At 46.9% G+C, this 19544-nt stretch overlaps 1 protein-coding gene across 1 annotated transcript in view; it reads right to left on the bottom strand.

The window, feature by feature from the left end:
- Positions 1 to 19544, bottom strand: part of LOC111154971 (calsyntenin 2) — a 366874-nt gene that overhangs the window by 85767 nt on the left and 261563 nt on the right. Inside the window, exons 6-7 of the mRNA XM_022514927.1 lie at positions 13253 to 13438; positions 3140 to 3388 (exon numbers count right to left, since the gene is read on the bottom strand). Coding sequence (XP_022370635.1) covers positions 3140 to 3388; positions 13253 to 13438 — 435 coding nt within the window. The remainder of the gene's footprint in view (positions 1 to 3139; positions 3389 to 13252; positions 13439 to 19544) is intronic.

The raw sequence follows: 19544 nt of genomic DNA, 5'->3' as shown, positions 1-19544 counted from the left end.
TCTGATAACAGTTTGGTCTGTATTTCCTATTTCTTGTAACTGAAAGCATCTTAACTGATACAATGAGGAAGCAGTGGCCAGTGTGGCAGGGTTGGCTTAGGCTAATGTCTGGGTGGTCACTTGGCCTTTGGACTGATAAAATGCCCCAGCCTGATTATGGGCATTTTACTCAATATTTCTTGTTTCCCTCTCAATTGCCCAACTGATTTCCATTATCTATTGTCTACTGTCAGAAAAATATAGAAAGAAGGACTTTTCCCCCTTTATTTTTATTTGGAGTCAGGAGAGGTCATGGGTGAGGAAGTGGCCCGAGAAGAATGAATGGAGGTCTGGAGCATCTTCCAGCCTAGGAAATATCTCCCTCCCTGCCCCTCTGTTAGTCTGGATTCCTGGAGTCACTGTCCACACTGGGGTCACTGGTTTATTTATAGTGGGCTAGGGATATGGTACACTCAGAAATCCACTTCATTTCTTTTCATGACTGTTGGTGTTCTTTGTGGCAGTTCAACGTTTAACAAAAAGAAACAAGTTAAATGAAATAATAAAGCCCTGTGACAGAATTTTGGATTGTTATGTAATTCATATCTTTAAAGAATATTTTATCACAAAGAGAAATGATCTGTATATAATGTCACATAAAAGAAACAGGGAACATAATGATATCACATGTATTATAAAAATAGTGAAAATTATAAGGACATTCCACATATACATAGAAATAAAAACAAGATTTTATTTTATAATGAAATATGCCAAATATAATCAGGAAATATTTTTAAGTATTAGGGTTTTAGGGGATTTGTGTATTCTCCTTTATACTTTTCTGATCTTTTTCAGGTTTTGTGATATAAACATGCCTTGAGAAAATGTTTCTGGTATATAAAAGCCTAATAAAGCTTTGGTTTATTCCTGATATTTTTAAAATTTAGAGCAAGCAGGTATTTATAGATTTTTTTTTTTTTTAAAGTCAGAGGAGTTAGAGGAAGCTTCCCTATCTTCCCTGTGCCAGGGCTGAGCTGCTTGTAAAGTGTTGCTCTGTGCCAAGGCCAAGGCAGAGAAGCGCCAGGTCGTGCTGACTCCAGGTGTTGACACGCCCGTGGGGTAGCGGCTCTGAGGACAATGAGCCATCATCATTTAAGGCAGCATGTTCAGCCACAGCTGCACACAAAAGAATCCCCTAGAAACTCTAACTTCCTGCACCAGGTGGGGCTCTGACATCTTGACTTTTTACAAGCGTGCCAGATTTTTCTGCTGTGTGGCCAGGTTGAGTACTGGGTCCCAGAGCATAGGCTTGGAACTCAGGCCCAGAGGACCAGGTCCCATCCTGTTGTTCTGGGTAATCAGCCACATTTCCTTGGGCCAATCTTTCAACTTTTCATAGTTCAACCTGTTCCTCTGTAAACCAGAACATTGATATCTGTGTGAACTGCCTCCCAGGGGTATTTGATACATTTCAGGCAGTACTCTGCATGTGGCTGCGAACCTCAGTCTACGCCACTTTGCACTGTATGTAGGGTCCTAAGCTGTTGTCTCATTGATGAGCCTTCTGATTCTTGAGGGGAGTGCCTTGCCAGGCTCTGCAAGCACCAAGCTGTACCGTGATTCCTGGGATCATGCACTGAGCTCTGAAGAGAGTCCCAAACCTCAGTGTGATCTCATGCACGTCTACAGGGTCCTTCTTGCATGAAGGTCCCAGAAAAGCTCATCCTTGGCATAACCGGTCTAACAGACTTACTTTATGACTAACAAAAGCCAGGCAATTCTCTGTCTCAGTTTCTACATCTGGAAATATGCTAACATGTATGGTAAGGTGTGATTAAAACAGCAAATGTGGGATCCTGAGAGTAGCATAATGTGGAATAAATCCAGAAGTAATATGAAAATACCACCGTCAAGTAAATAAATAGAGTACTGATTTTATATCTGATATTGAGTGATTTCAGACATTATTTCATGTTTATTTCCCCCACTTACAGACAGGGGAACTCAGAGAGATTAGCAACTCCTCAAAGGTCATACCTTAGAGTGGAAAGGTTGAGAAACAAACCTTGGCCATTCACCAGCAGAGGCTGAGCTGTGAGGCCCTCCAGCCTGCCTTCCAACTGCAGCCTCTGCTGGGGCTACTATTTGTTTTGGGTATTTTAACAAAAGTAGCACTAGAAATGGGAAATTGTGGAATTATATTTTAAGACAGAGTTGTCAAATTTGCAAAGGATCTCCAAATGTGTGTGTGTGTGTGTGTGTGTGTGTGTGTGTGTATGCGTGTGCGCAGTGTGGTGACAAGTGCACAGGACTGGAGTCTGCTGGATCTAAGCTTACATTTCAGTTCTTACTGGCTATCTACCTTGGGACAGTTACTAACCTCTCGGGGTTGTTTCCTTATCCTTAAAATGGGAAACACAATAATGTTTTTCTGAGATTGTTTGTAGACATCTGAGAAACTGTCTAGGACAGTAATATCTAACAAGGATTGCACTTCCGATGGGTCAGGCACAGTTCTAAAGCACTGCACATACATTAAGTCATTTAATCCTGATGAAAACCCTATGAGGTAGACAATACTAGCATGCCCATTTTATAGAGGGGGAAAGCGAGGCACAGAGAGGTTAAACAAGTTGCCCAGGGTCACAACATCAGTAAGTGGTGGAACGCTTTTAACCACCAAGCAGTGAACTACCTCATGGGGGCTTAGCATGGGGGAAATGCCTAACAAAAGTTCACTACCGTGATTACATTTGGCAGTGACTTGGTAAATTACCATGGCCCTTTTATTGATGATAAACTTCTGAAAGACTTACTTATGTATAACAGAGTAAAGGTGTTAATGCTTTGAAGTAAGAATGAGGTCTCCCTGCCCCCCAACTCCCACCACATGTGCAGCAGCCCTAAGTTACTTCTGGGAAGGCTGGGTTTTGAAGAACTTGGTTTGAAAAGTCCTAGTCCCAGTTTTTGCATTGTGTCTGTGCCTCTACTTTCCCCTGTTTCCTGGTCCCACTCTACCCCCAGCCCAGGAAATCAGCAGCTAGAAAACCAGAGACCGGAATAGTTTCCCAAGAGGCCATCATGCTCTGACTTTTCTCCCATGTGGTCGGTGGCTTGTGTCTGTGCCTACCCCCTGGGAGAGAACGGGCAGACTCACCAGTCTTATCTGAGTTGCAGAGGATGGTTTCCTTCTCGGCTCTCACACCAGGGCTGGGGCCGTGTTTCATCCACATGGTGATGGTGAACTGGTCTGTCAGGTTCTTGGGCACAATCCCGTCAGGGATCTTGGCCCCTTGTCTGCCATCAAACTTGAAGATCATCTCGCTGCTGTCCACTAGCAGTCCTGCTGTCCAGTTTGTGGCAGCGCTGGGAGACGGCAAGAGGTCGATGATGCCAGATGAGGCTCCTGCGGGTCCGGGGGCCAGAAAGAACAAAGGGTTATTCCACACAGGGTGGGTGTCCCTGCCTTCTATTTTTTGCTCCTGGAGCAGGGTGAACTGCTCAGTGTATTTACTTAGAGATCTGAGCCATCCTTCAGCTAGGTGACTCAGGAAAAGAAGGGCCAAATGCCATCCCTCCCCCTGAGTTCCTTATGGTCTACAGAGGTGAAGGCATCAGTAACTTACAGACAAAAATGTTGCATGTGACAAGATAATGTGCGACAAACTACTATACAAAGAAAAAATGCTGGAGGAATTTTAGGAAACAAGACTAGGGGGGCTTTTATAAGCAGGGAAGGTTCCTGGAGAAGGCCAGAGTTTGATGTGGATCATTGAATTCATTCATGCATTTATCCATCCACTAACCTAGAAGCCATTTACTGAGGACGGACCATGTGCCAAGACCCCTGCTAGACTCTGGTGGTGTAAACGTGAATCAGCACAGTCCCCCACCTGGGGGAGCTGAGAGCCAATAAGTGCACAGACACCTGTGACACAGCGTGATCAGGGCTGGGATTGTTCTAGGTCCTGATGCCATGGGAAGGAGTGTGAGCCATGTTCTATTCACCACACTTTTTTTTTTTTTTAACAAGCATTATGTTTAGACCAAATGGTACAGAGGTTGAGAGAACATGGGTTCAGAAGTCCTCAAACTTGAATTGGATGCCTTGGACCATGACTTGCTAGCCTTGCAACTGTGAGCACGTCCCTTAGCCTTTCTGCCTCTCCAGCTCCTGCTGTGGTATGTCCCTTCCCAGCAGGTGGTGAGGACTGGATGAGACCCTGCTTGAGAGGCGAGCCGGCCATGTGGTGAACACTCCCTCCCTCCCTGTCACCTATGACTTTATTCTTATAATGATGATTATAAGGATATCATCATTATAAGGTTATGATGATAAGGCATGAGCACTAAGCCTGAAGCAGGGGATGTGTCATGGGTAGATTTATATCTTAGGAAGGTCACACCAGCAGCTTTGTGGAGGGTGAAGCTAAGGTGGGCAGGAGGGGCCACCCTTGCAGAGAAGACTGGATGCCTCAGCTGGGGTACTGTGGGCAATGGTGGACCTTCCCACTGAGAATCTCTGAGGCCAGCAGAGATCTCCACGTCTTTGTGTTCCACACAGAGCAGGGCTTGGCTTTTTTGGGAAGGATGGGGGCCAGGGTTTCCTGATATTGTCAGGGAATAAGAGTCAGAGAGCCTAAGGAGTGCCTGGTGTGGGGAGCTAGTGCTCTCCTGGGATGGCCCTGACCAGCCAGTCGCAGAGGCTGATGGGTTTTATGAATGGTAGTTGTGTGCATTACCTGATCTTTGTCAGAGATCACTGGACTTCTGAATTCTGTATATCAGAGTCTCATCTCACCTAGGATTTGGGCTCCAAAGTCAGCTTCCCACAAACATCTACAGTTAAAATGACCCTTGAGAATCCTTCAGGAAGGGACCACATTGGAAACCAATGTCCTTCTCTGAAAATGCCTAACCAGCCAGTTTTTCCTCTAGCCTTGGAATAGATGATCAAGTCTACGGTTCAGCACCCATCAGTTTACAATAGAAATTTATACTATGTGAGAAATAGGTAGCCATAGAGCTTGTTGCTGTGTTTAGCACTGTGAGATGCTCACCCTGGGAGAGGCCTCTGGGAACCGTGGTATCCGAGAGGGCGGGAGATTCCCATCGGCCAATTCATGATCGCCCTGCTGTTTATGCTTACCAAGGGGGACGTGGGGACAGTGTTGACAGCATCATTTACATGAGTTTTTCCTAGGGTTTTGGGGCTGGTGCCAGGCCCAATACACAGCCGGCACTCCATTACTGTTTATAATGGCTCTTCCTCCCAGTGGTGCCTTTATGAGATGTTTCTAGCCATCTACCCAATGCTCAGGTGAGCTTGCCCAGGCAGTCTCCTGTCGGACCCCACACCTCTCCTTAATACTTACTTGTTCTCTCATCCCATGTCCCTGCAGCCTTGCCTGGTATCCATTTTATTTATTCACTAAGTTGATTCACACTAATATTTTAATAACTAACAAAGCCTTAAGGGTAATCACCCTCCAAAGGTGTCTGAAAGAAAGAAATGTATGTAGGTGGTAGAGACAGAGGTTTGGGGGTGGTTTGGAAGCTATGTGGTCTTTCGGAGCAAATTCATTGTCTTAGAAGCCCCGGAATAGTGCAACATGGCCACTGCTTCTTTGAGCCATAGGTAAACTGGCTCTGACACCAGGATTTGTCCAGCGTGTAGACAGCCCGGGAACTGGCACACTGAGTGAGAGCGTCAGTTCCGGAAATTGCAGGTGGCCAGAGAGGCACCGGCTGAGTGCTCAGGGCTCCTGGCCTCCAGCTCAGGTCAGGGAAGGTGATGGTTCTAGCAGAGCCAGAGCGAAGGCGGATGCCAGCTTTGCCACCAATACCATTATTACTAATCTATTAGGGACCAGTTTTGGGGCACTGAGCACCAGACCTGAATCAAGTACCACAATGCTTTTTCTTGACTCACCTACATGGTAAATACTACTGTGATTCCAGTCTACAGGTGAGAACCTGAGGCTCAGCAAGCCCAGAATCACAACCAGCTGGTGAGCCGGCTCATCTGCAGGACTTTGCCGCTCCAAAGCCCTACCCCCTCACTGCACCACTTCAAGGAAGCTGGAGAGAGTTCTCGTAACATCCTCCACATTTTACAAATGGAAAGAAAAGGGGAATGACTTGACCAAGGTCACACAGTCACGCAGCTGGCTAGAAGAAGTACCAGCTCTCAGATCCCCAGTTAACATTCTTTCTACTGCACAGTATGGTGTCTCACCAAGCACACAACCCAGTCCCCTGGGATCTCACCTCCCTGCACAGGTAGCTGTCTGAGAGATGCACATTGAAGACAGCATGTGCCCTGGTAAGGCCACTGACGCAGACTTCCTTGATTCCGTGGTGAGGGGAGCAGCAGGCCACCCCGCCTAACCCACAGATGTTGCCTACCAGAAAGCATCAAGCTATAAGGAACCAGATGGTGCAGACTTCCCCAACTTAGCAGCTTGTATTTCATTTCTTGGTGAACTTAAACAAACTAAGAGAGATTTACTTTCTCCCAAAGTTCCTCTCTCTTTCCTCTCCTCAAGGGACCTCATGGAAAGGTGTGGGTAAACAAGATGCTTCACTTGCAAAGATGGTGCACATTATCTGCACACAGGGAGGATTTATGAAGCTCCTTGGGAATCTCGGCGAAGGTCCCTGGGACCCATCAGGCTACAGAGAGTCCACACCACTCTGGTGGACAGCAATGGTAGCATGAATGGGGGGGAGTTTGGAATCAGAGTCAAGGTGAGATTCAAGGTCCCTGAGCCCTAGTGTCGGGAAGCCTCTCTGAGTCAGCAAGTAGATAAAGACAGGGTGGGGGAGGCAGATTTCAGGACCTGTGGTAGAGTAAGCCCGGGGCACTGAACTTCTTAACTGTAGGGTTTGCATTCTGCTCTGGATGGCTTTGGTCAGGACAGAGTGTCTTTTGCACTTCGAGGTGAGCCTATGGCAAGAGTGGTTGACACGGAGCCTCAGGTCATGCCTCCTTCTGGTCTACCACAGGAAAAGAATGAGTGGGAGGGTCTCGGGGGGAGGAACCATCCTGACCAAAGACACAGGCTTCATTCTGTGGAGTATTCTCACAATCGCAATGACAACTCCCTGTTATTTCTATAAATATTTATGTGACGTCTAGGTTATGCCAGGTACTGTGAGGAGAAGGCAGCAGTGAACCAAACAGAAGTTGGCCCTACCTTTAGGGACCCAGTAGAAAACCTTTAACCTTTGGTGAGTGAGCTGGGTCGGGGCAGAGAGTGTCAGGGGAGGACAGGGAGGCCCTCTTAGACAAATGCTGTATTAGGACTCCATGTTGGGAGAATGCATTCTGTTCTCCACATGCTTCTCTGACCCACTGATGTCACTTAACTGTTAACTTCCTCTGACTAATGAAATGTGAGTGCAAATGACATGTCATTTCAGGCAGAAGCTTTAAGGGCCAGTTTGCAGTTCTCCACGTCTTTTCCACGTTCCCTGAGATCCACAGTGCTCTACATAAAGGCTATTTGTTGGCCCAGGTTCCAGGGGGGAAGCCACATGGAGGAAAGCCACAGCCATCCCAAGAAGGACATGCAATAGGAATGACTAACACACCCTTGTTATTTTGAGCCAATGAGATGTTATAAATGTGGGCTCAGTGTCACTCAGATATGTCTTAGTGTGGACCCAGAGGGCTGTTTCAAAACTTGTGACTGTAGCATCACCTGCTTTCCTGATAATCCACCCAAGTGACTGACATCAGAGGCTACGATTCCCATTTCTTCTTCAATATGCCTTCAACACGGACAGGGAGGACTTTCTAACATCCTTTCAGGAGCTCACATGCTGCTGACCTACACAACCAGAGCAGCATTGCACCTTGGGAATCCTAGACAAGAAGGATTCCTGCAAGGCCTTGCAGTAGGGATCCTGGGTCTCCAGGTTGAGCAGCTGGACTCTGGCAGAGGGGTGGTCAGCCCGACTCCTGGAGCAGGGCCATGGATACCCAGTTGCTGACCAGCTTGGGCAAGGCCACTGCAGGTAAAAACCGTCAACTCAACATGGGAGGGCATGCCATAAGGGAGCTGCTCAGAGGACATCAAAGAAATCAGCATATCCACAGAGAAGCTCCCTGCTTACCATTCTCCATGAGTCAGGGTGTGCGGCCCTGTGCTGAGGCATGGTTAAGGGTTTAATCTGAGTCCTGATAGGTGTGCGCCAATTCTCCTTAAAGCTATAGGCCCCCTTTTTGCTCCCTGAGAGTCTAGGGAACCGACACTTAAGCCTGGAAGCTCCAGCCTTGCAGAGGCATCTTGGAGAAGCTGTTGGTAGTTGCTTGGACTTGAGTGATTCTGAGAGTACAAAGGATTCTGACTGTGATTCTGAATGAAGACGAGCTCTGTTAAGCTTCATGGTGTAGTAGAAAAGCATGATCTTCACTTTTTTTTAAAACATGTCTTCCTCAGAAGATTGAATTGTCAAGTGATCTTATTAACTTCTGCATAACCTCAAGAATTATAGCATTTGGATGCTCAGCAAATATTTGTTGAATTAATAAATACATGACTGAATGAACGAATGAATGAACAAATCTCTGAAAATCTCCTGGACTCACAAGGGCATACATCTTGGGCACAACTTAATGTCTGGTGATCTTAAGCACTCTGACAGATCAACCACTTGATTTAAACATGCTCTCATTCTGTGGCCTTTCCTTCAACAGGACCTGCCCTTGGAGTTCCTGACTCCACGTACAAAACAGCTGACCTGGGCAGCATGTGTGGAGGTGTGGGCCAGCTGCCAGGAGCCCTGTGACCCCAAGGAGGAACAGCCCTGGCCTCCACGCTAGGAAAGGCCTGTGTGCCATGGACTGCTTTTCTATTTACTATAATATGTAGTGACGTAGGGGCATCGAAGTGGGCCCTTCCTCCGGCTGTCGGTAATGTCAAATTTCATTTGGCCAAGAGGTCTTCCTGAGGGTTTCATGGTGCATTTCATACTCAAGGCAGCTCTGTGACACTTTGCTTCTGGAAAGCCTGGGACTGAGATGACAGAGCCCTTCAGCTTGAATCTCTGAATTCAGAAAAAACTGAAATGCAGTTTGCTTAACCTCTCCAAGAAACCTGGCTTTAGGTAGAGTGAGGCTAGTGGCAGACCATCTGAAGCTGTGTTCTACAAGCTCGAGGGGACATGGGTTCAGGGTCCTGCATTGTTTTTATTTTGAGGCAGAATGCAGGTGTCCTTGTGTGGGCCCAGAGGGCTGTTTCAAATGCTGCTGCACCTGTCAGGTCCTTCCTGACAATAGACTTTGAACTAGCTATTGTCTGCTCCTAATAGAGCCAGCGTCGCAAGAGGAGGAAGCAGGTGGGCAGTGACCAGATGGGCAAAATACCCCTCCACAGACACACTCCTGCCTGTGTCACTGGCCAGCTATTACCACAGAAGACACATGGGAACTCAAAGGCATTCCAGGAAGCACTCGTAGGATAGTCTTCCTGGTATACAAAGGCCAGAGAATACTCCTGAAGGGAAAGGTTTGGAACAGCAAAGCAGGGAGAGATTCTGGTGGGAAGAAACCATGAGCAAAGATTTAGGGATGAGAACCAGACAGGCCTGGGGACAGGGGAGGTGTCCTGACCAAGAAAAGGCAGAACATCAGGAAGAAACCGGCTATGACCATGGATTGGCATGGTGGAGGCAGGTCCTCGGAAGCTCCAGTCAGGCAGGCGCTGGACACCCACACCTGCATGTTCCCCAGGCACCTGTCCTCGTGGTCCCTAAATCTGTGCATGCCTGGATTCCTAGCTCTGGTCAGCGGCACTCTTGTCCAGGTAGATGCTTGCACTAGCCTCGTCTTAGATTCCTTCTCTCTCACTCCTGACAGCTAATCCATCATTGATTAGCTTGCAGGTTTTGCCTCCTAAAGCTGTCTTAAATGCATCCCTACCGCCACTCCCCTGGTTCAGAACTCATTATCTCTTGCTTAGACCATGGAAATAACATCCTAATTGGTCTCCCTGTTTCCATCCAAAGTCAATAAAGGTTTGAAAGATGAAAAATGCATGGCTGCCGAGGCTGAAAGTGGCACGGCCATTCCCTAGTTGGGAAAGCCTGCAAGCAACTGGTCTACCATCCACTGAAAACACATGGAAGGTTGTCCTGAACCTAAGCCACCCCACAGGAGCAGGAATTATAACCCAGACTCTGTTTTGGAAATGATCCAGCCTGTGTCTTCCTCAAAGTTTGGAAAGAGCATGGGGCCTGATGGGCTGCCTCCTTCTGAAGCCCACTCCCACACTGGATGCACATCTGGGTCCCACTCTTTTGCTTCTGTTCTTTTATCCCCAAGCTCTTGCTCCATGGAATTCAAGATTCAGACCTCTGACACAGAGGGAGGAGTGACTCTGCCCATCACTTACTCGGACAGAGTCCCCACAGTGCACTGGGTGCTCCCACCAGGAAGGTCACCAGAAAGACACACAGACCTCCTCCCATAAAGGGGCGCTCACAGAAACAGGGAAGCTCACATCTTGGGGGAAAGCTGCTTTCCTCACTGATTACCTGTCTTCCTGCAAGACAACTCCAGCAGCCCAGAAGGAATGAGCGGTGTTAACAACCAGATGCAGTTTTGCTCTAAAGTTTCTTCCCTCAGAAAAAAATCCTTCTTGCTCTCCATATCTCCTCATTTCTCCCCAGCAACATTCAAAATCAAATCACAAGAGCATGCCCTTGGGCCCATCTGATCTTTAACAACCTGATTCCATCATCTCCTTCTCACCCGGAGGAGTTTAGGAAATGATTGTGACCCACAGTGGCGTGGGGTTGAGTTGACTTATAATCCAGGGGAGGGAAGCGAAATGGCATGTTCCTTCACAATATGATGTCGTCAGAGATGGCTTCTCTGCACACAAGTAAAGGAGAGCACCAGAGGCCCTTGGCATCCTTTTTGTGGGGGCTGTCTGGGGTACCGAAATTGTGGTGTTCTCCCCAACCTACTGCATCGCTCTGGAGAAGCTGTGTCCCCAGAGGCCTTTCTGACAGCCTGGTGACATGATAAATGGGACACAGCCTAAGTAGGGTCCACTTCACTTTAACTTCTAGAATTTTCACCTGATTCCTTGGGGAAAAGCAATGTGGGTGAAGTTGTGTGTGTGTACCTCTATGTGTGTATGTGTATGTGTGTGTGTGTGTGTGCATGCACACATGCGCAGCAATGGTGAGGGAGGAAAGGTTACCCCCAAATACAAGTCTACTCTAAGAGTAAGCACTTTTCGAAGCTCCCCACAGCACAGCTGGGGACCCAGATGTGAGTTCCTGAATGTTCTTGGAAAGAACAAGAAAGCAATGAAACATACGTGGTCCACCTCATGCCAAGGCCCATTGACACATCAGCGGTCTGGCGTGCCATGCACAAGGGCTGATTCCCACCATACGGAGCACTCCACAGGCTGACTCGAGAGGCTGACATTCTAGCCGCTGCAGCCTGGCCCACCTCCACAGCTGCTGAGCTAAGCAGCCTGCATTCATGCAGAAGTGCCTTCAAATTCTGCCTCTGTCACCTTCTAACTAGAGTCTTGGGATGAATAACAGCCATCTCACACTAACAAAGAGAGCGTTAAACAAAGTGATGCATGTAAAGAGTGTGGCAGGTGCCCCCAGTAGGGGCTTCAGAAGCTGTTTCCTTGGGTAGTACCTCTAGGGGCCTCGTTTCCTAGTTCCCAGTGGCTCCTTTCCCCGGCCATCACCTCACATAGACAGCAGGTCCTCTCCCTGTGCTGGGACACCTCCAGCTCTACCCCAGCTCTTCCTCTCTGCCGCGGGCAGCCAGGCTGCCTTTACTGGCATGCTGCCTAAGCTGTCACATGGGGCCCGTGCTTGGCAGAGGCCCTGGCTTGGTTTCATGCTTTGCTGTTGCAGCCTTAACATTTGTAATAGTTTTTTTTTTTTTTTTAAATAAGTTTAGGTGAAATATCCAGCAAGTTGAAAGTATTTATTTATTGCCTTAAAAAAAAATTTAATTTAATTTTTTCAGTGTTCCAAGATTCATTGTTTATGTACCACATCCAGTGCTCCATGCGGTCCATGCCCTCCTTAATACCCACCACCAGGCTCACCCAACTCCCCACCTCCCTCCTCTCCAAAACCCTCAGTTTGTTTCTCAGAGTCCAGAGTCTCTCATGGTTCATTTCCCCCTCTGATTTCCCCCAATTAACTTATCCTTTCCTTCTCCTAATGTCCTCCATGTTATTCCTTATGCTCCACAAATAAGCAAAACCATATGATAATTGACTCTCTCTGCTTAACTTATTTCACTCAGCATAATCTCTTCCAGTCCCGTCCATGTTGATACAAAAGTTGGGGATTCATCCTTTCTGATGGAGGCATAATACTCCATAATGTACATGGACCACAACTTTTTATCCATTCATTCATTGAAGGGCATCTTGGCTCTTTCCACAGTTTGAAGACTGTGGCCATTGCTGCTGTAAACATTGGGTACAGATGGTCCTTCTTTTCACTACATCTGAATCTTTGGGTTAAATACCCAGTAGTGAAATTGCAGGGTCATATGGTAGCTCTATTTTTAATTTCTTAAGGAATTTCCACACTGTTTTCCAAAGTGGCTGCACCAGCTTGCATTCCCACCAACAGTGTAAGAGGGTTCTCCTTTCTCCACATCCTCTCCAACACTTGCTATTTACTGTCCTGTTAATTTTGGCCATTCTAACTGGTGTAAGGTGGTATCTCAATGCGGTTTTGATTTGAATCTCCTTGATGGCTAATGATGATGAACATTTGTAATAATTTTTGAACAAGGGTCCCCCATTTTCATTTGCACTGGGTCCTGAAAATTATGTAGCTGTTCCTTTGTGGAGGAAACTGACCTCTCCCCAGGTGACAGTCACCACCTTTCACATTGGCCTCTGGTCAGGTGTCTCTTTCCAAACCAACACAGTGGAAGGGAGCCATGTTCCTTCAGGCTCTGTGGTAGGTTCTCGTGAATACACTGGGTCCTTAATTGCTGTTGTGCTGATGAAGAGCAGAGGCTTTGTCACATGCCTTGCTCACAGCCACAATATTGGCAAATGGTGGGATCTGGTCAGGTGCACGTGATGCCAAGAGATGAGCTCTCTGACCCTTTAACCATAATAAGTAAATTTCATATTCACCCAGGAGTTACATGTGCCCATGTGGGAAGGACTCATTCTTTCATTAATAAAAGATATGCTCTGTATAAATCATTTAAAAGCAATTAATTAAAAAATAATCCCAAGAGGAAAAAACGTACCGCATAATTTCTGAAGGGATCTCTCAGAGTAGGTCTCCCGGTCGCAGCCCTTCCCGATGTAATTGGTCTGCAGCTCCGTGGTGATCTGGATGGAGGACACGGCCCCGTCGCAAGTCTCCAGGTGGATGCTGGGGAAAAGCGGCACGCTCCCTGAGCCGGGCTGGTACTCAATCCTCTTGGTCCAGTCTGAATCAACAAGGAAAAGATAAAAGTCAATCAGGGATGGCCAGTCCTGCCATAACACTTGGTCTGCAAATGTGGATCTGTTCCAACATAACTGATATATTGGGAGACGGTTGGAAGATAAGGGGAATTTGACGTTTGCTTATGGAAGTCTTCCTTCCTGAGCAACATGAGGTGAAGGCAGAAAACAGCTACCAGCAGAGCTGAGTCAGGTAGGAAGGTACAAGACACGTATGTGTACACACCCCAAACACCCAGCTGCCACATGGTCCACTGCACATTATGAGCCACATCACATGTCCCCGCAGTGACAGCATCCCTCCATTCAGGAAGCCCCGTCCCCCATCCTGTCACAGTACCGCCCCAGCTGCATCCCTCCCCTGCCACAGGCAAATGCCATGTCTCTTTAAGGTGAGGTACAAGATTCACTGTAGGAATTCTATCTTTCTTAACCATTGAACCCATGTAAAACCATGATAATTTTTTTTCTTTCTTATGTGTCACTGATGACATTTTTGAGCGTTATGCCGCTTTCCTCATTTCTCCCATTTTGCCCAGTGGGGTGATTTTTAGGAATGCATACATTCTGTCACAAAACAAGAGAGCATGGTAGTTCAGGGTTCCTTGGAATCATGTGGTGGGACGCAGGATTCTTTCTCAAGCATTCAGGACTGTGACCACTTGAGTAGCGCTGATGCGCTTATCACTTCTTTTTAGTGTAAAAACAATTCCTAGACGATAAAGTGTTGGAGAAGAATGAAACCACAATCAAAATAATACCACACAAAATAGAGCAATCGATAAAAATAAACACCAAGAGGGAGTGTACCCATGGATTGACTGGAACAACCACAGCAGCAGTTGAAAGGTAGAGGAGAGTAGAGGAAAAAGTCACAGTGACCCGTCACAGCACTTGGAGACAGCCACGAGCCTGCCATGCTCAGTGAGAACGCATGTCTGAGAGGCCTGTGTGGCCCCAAGTCAGACTGGTGGGTAGAACCAAGCAATGTGACATATGGATACTATTAGCTGATGAATCCCAAATGTTTGTCACATAGAACCTTGCTAGGAGGTATCCTTTTTCTGAAGCAGAAATGAAAATCTATGAAATTGCCCACTCTCGCCTATAAGAAAAGGAGAAATTCTGGCATTCGTGGCTCAGTGTTCTTCACAAGCACCCAGTGGGCCACTGGCTGACATCTTGAGCAATTCCAGTGGACGGGCCAGATGCCCTTATTCACTGAGCAGCTGTGTGTTCAGGGTTCCCATGTGCAAGCTCTGCTTGGAACATCGAGAAAAAACAGTGCAGGAGGCAGGAAAGGTCCCTGCCTTGTAGAGCTGGCACGGGGGAGGGCATGGTTTGGGGGGAGGCCTGTGCTATCCTATCTGAGAGGGTGAGCCTAGGAAAAGAAAAGCAGGGACAGAGAGGGGCTCTTTAGATGGAGAGAGTTCCTGTCTGAGCTGAGGTCTGCATATGAAGGATGAATGTGCGTGGGAAGCCTCAGAGAAGCAGGTTCGAAGCAGAAGCCCCAGTGATCTTGGCTTGACTCTGTCTGGTCAGAAACTTCCTGGGCAGGAAGCTTCCCGAAGCAGCAAGCTTCAGGCACCTCATCATAGAAGAGGGACCTTACAGTGTTGGGGTGAGGACTGAGGGCCTCCGTGTGTGCATGGCATATGGCAGGGCCTCAATCAGTGTTGTTCCTGGAGAGGAAGGGAGATGTTCAGTCCTAGGGGACCCATGTTCCTGCCCTGCAACCCTGCCATGTTCCAGATAACCATGGAATCTGGGTTTAGGTCTGAAGCCCATGTCAGCCAGCCACTCTTTCAGGGATTTTCTCAGAGCAGGCCATAAGCAGAGACTGCACCCAGGCTTGTGAGGTTGGCCACCAGGAACTTAGCACAGGACAGTATTTGGATGGGAGGGACTTCATGTGAAAGAGAGTGTACCTGATTGCATCTTTTCCTCACAACCCCCAGGAACTCTGTCTGGACTAGACCATCGCCTTCTGGAGGATGAGATCATGGAGCTGCTCTAAGCCATGCTCCAGAGGCCCCAGGTTCAATTAAGATGAGACACTGGAGGAAAGGAGGGCTTTCTGTCAGGTGCCTCTGAAGGTCACAGAGCTGTAAGAAGAAGTCCGCACACAGCCAGGCTTGTGTTTTGGGTACAGTGTTTCATGCCTCTGTGCACTTGATCACGCTGTGTCTTCTATAAAGAGCTCCCTTCCTTTCCCCTTCCATCTTGTTAACTCCACGCAACCTGTCTGAATTTCTCCATTCCAGTTAGATACGCTCGTTTGTGCCCCCACGACATCCCCAGCATTAGTTACGGCATTAGACTCTCAGCTTCACGGTTACTCTGAATCCGCAACACGCTCTGTGCCCAGTGCCTGGCACGGAGTAGACTCTCCCTCGATATTGGCAGAGAGCATGAATGAATCCTATGGGAGTCATATGTATGCTTGCCTCTCCCACCAACTGGGAGCTCCTCAAAGGCAGGGACTATGATGCTTATTTTTGATCCTTCTACTCTGAGGTCAGAGCACAGGCTATATCCACCAGGTGGATCTGGGGAATCCTCAGACACCTGAGCTGACTGCCGCCATGGCAGCCTTCCCTGAGCCCCAGACAGAACTTGTGGCCTCTTTGTCCTTCTCTGGTACTGCCCCAGCCTGCTCCTACCTTCAGTCCTGCAAAGCCACCCAGCCCAACAGCAGCCCATAACACCTGGGTTCTTTTTGTTCTCAGCAAGGCAGGTGTGCCAGAATTGATGAAAGAAGAAGCTACCTCCAGATAATAAGAAATGGCACCCAGCAGGAGGCCTTTCCATCCCTGTCTCACCCCTCTTTCCCTGGATCTTCCCTCTCTTTAAAGGAGCAGATGGGAACATGGAGAAAGTGGCTTTGTATAGAGTGCCGTGCGGTGAGCCCCATGGCACCAGTCCTTGATGTGCTACTCTTTCTGCTGGTATAAGGTTCTCCCCCACCTCACCTCCTTCTGGAAGCCTCTTCATTGGAGAAGCCCAAGACATCAATGGTATTGATTCCCTTTATTCCGTGGGGGCTGTGGGTATCTGGACATTTTGCTGGTTATCCTTGATGATGTTCTACCTGAAATCCTTTTTGGAAGGAGTGCAAATAAAGAAGCAAATAAATGGTAAAGGGAAGTTCAGTGGAGGCACAGGTCTAGTACAGATCTCATTCCTCTCACCACCCCCTGGCTGGGGGCGGGGGTGAGGCCCTCTTTGGGAAGAAATCGAAGGGACTTTGGGAACGTCACACCTGCAGTCGCTTTGTGGACCTCACCAGGCTTGCTTTTGAGGGTTCACGAGGAGTAGCCAAAATTGTAACCACAGAGTAAAAAAAATTGATGAAGCTTTCTGAGTGTAGTGTCCTTGACAGAGTGGGAAGCTCACACAAACATCTTTCATTTTCCAACAAGGACTTTGAGATGGGGATCAAGAGAGCAAAAGGGAAGCCATCAAATTCATCCTTTGTCACATGGAATATCTATTCATCCTCATTTCCTGGAGGTAAGATAGCAAGATGGGTAAAGTTATGACCTCTAAACTCAGTGTGCCTGAGTTCAAATCCCACCCCTACTACTTCCTGCATAACTTTGGGCAAATCATTTACCCTCTCTGAGCCTCAGTTTCCTCTTACGTAGAAGTGTTGTCTACCACCCAGGATTTGGGGGGAGGGATTAAATGCAGACCCGTTTTAGCACCAAACACAAGGGTCATGTTCAATAGATACATTAGTTAACTTATCATTTATTCAAGAGCACTTATTACAGGAAACAAAGGATATATAAGCATTAAGCACCCACAAGGGGCTAGCACTTATCATTCTATTCTTTTGTTTGATCCTCCCAGCGACCCAGTGATTATTATCTTAATTGTGCAGGTGGCAACACCATGGTTGACAATTGGTGTGACTTGCCCAGGGCCATGCAGTTCTTTTACCATAGCTCTGCCACGATTCTGAGGATTTGCCGGGATGGAGAACAAGTGTAATTTTTACAGATTCATTTTTGAATGTTTAGTTTATACTGATATATACATATATACACAGATACATATATGTATGTATGTATATATATATATATATATATATATATATATATATACATATGCATATACATATAAATAGTACAGAAGCTGGTTTGGGGTGTGGGTTCTGGACTGGATGGTCTGCATCGGCAAAGCAAATGGGTAAGTTGTTTCTCATCTTTGTATTGCTAGGAATTGGCTAACCCTGGGGTGAGTCCCTTCAGGGTCAGCAAGGCCCCAGTTGTCTAAATATCAGAATATAGAATAAATAAATAAATAAATATATATATAATATATATATATTATATATGTGATATATAAATGATATATATCATATATAAAAATATATATAAATGATATATATCAGTATATATCAGTATATATATACATACATCTATATACTGATATGTATATGTATGTATGTATATATCTATATACACACATACACACACATAAATATATAAAAGTGATAATCTCCAATATTAGCAAAAGATCCAGGAGTGTTGTCAGTTTCATCACTGCTTGACCTTGAGGGCAGCTGGTGGAGGCACAGGGGTTACTGAAACCCTGGACACTGAACAAGGACCGCCCTTGAATCTCACCTCCTCTAACTGTGGGTCATGTGACCTCTGCAAATCTGAGCCAGTCATCGCTGAGCCTCCACTGCCTCACCTGTAGAGCTGAGTTAGAGATACCTCCTCATGGGCTTGTCATGAGACTTTAAGGCGAAGGGCCCAACATGGCACACTTCGTGTTGAAGGCTCACGACAAGAATGTCCCGCTCCCTGGCTCACAAGCTTCCCAGACTTCTCCGAGCTATCTTGCTTGGAAACAAAATCTTTCCAGTGTAAAAAGGACCTGGAGACTAGTTTATGAAGCGTGGTTCAGTTGTTTACTTAAGTGAAGAGAAAGGAAGCAGCCCCCTTTTGTTTTGATAAATTAGGCTCAATTATCTCATAAGTATTCCTGGAAAAGTTAACAGTAAATGCCTTTAGGAATTACACTCCTTCTCCATGGGTTAAGGATTTAGAAACATGGTAATTCTATTATAACTCCTGCTAAATTTGGGGAACACATGTTTTCTTATCAGGAGAATATTAACCACTTGGAACTCCCCTATTAGATGCCTGGAGGTGGAAAAAAGCAAATCTGAGACTTTTGGGAACCACGGGCTTTGGGGATTCTTGTAATCCAAGACATTCAGAATTGTTCCACTTCTGTACTCAGAAGTGATGCCAAAGGATGAAAACGAAAGACGCAGGTGTGTCAAAATATGCTTCACTCCTTAACTGTGCGTGCTCACCGGCCTCCAGCTCTTCCTGGTCTCAGCTGAAGAGGCATCAGGTTTTCCAGGAAATCTCTGGATTCATATAAAGTGAGTGGCTGGATGTGGGGATGCTGGAGAGTGGGAGGGGAGGAAGGGGTTCCCCCTGCACAGGATAGGATGGTGCAGGCAGCTAACATTCTAGCCAGTCTCTGCAGGTATCAACCATCTGGCATCTTTCAAGAATTCCTCCAAGAGGGGGGTGACTTTGATTTGGGCGACAAGGGATTTTATTTCCTGCTGGGAGAAGGTGGGAAATTACTTTTTCTCAGCAGTGAGCACTTTTATCTCCATGGCCATCTTGTGCATCTGACTTGGGGGTGAGTTAGGAGGTAGAGAGGGGCTGGAGAGGTAAGTAGAGGTCAGATGATGGAGGCTAGGTAAGAGTGGGTTTCACCTTACAGGTAGTGAGGAGTCATCAATGAGTGTTTAGTGAGGACATAAAGTATCCAGATTCTGGTTTTAAAAGGTCATTTGGCAGCTGGATTAGGTCTGGTGTTCATTTTCAGAACATTAGAAGACTCCTGATCATCAATCCATGCAGAGTGCCCCCTATGACAGGGTCACACCATGGGAAATTAACTTCAACTCAGTTCGATTCAATTTAATGAAATGCAAGAGATTTAACTCTGCAGCTGGACAGACTCAGGTCTGAACCCTGACTCTGCCACTTCTTGGCTGTGTAGCCTTGAATAAGTCACTGAACTTCTCTGAGCCTCATTTTGCATCTGTAG

Source organism: Enhydra lutris, unplaced genomic scaffold (genome assembly GCF_002288905.1).
Source record: "Enhydra lutris kenyoni isolate GAN:26980312 unplaced genomic scaffold, ASM228890v2 scaffoldscaffold39, whole genome shotgun sequence".
Lineage (NCBI taxonomy): Eukaryota > Metazoa > Chordata > Mammalia > Carnivora > Mustelidae > Enhydra > Enhydra lutris.
Note: the sequence above shows the minus strand (reverse complement) of the source record. Positions and strands in the feature narration are given on the sequence as shown.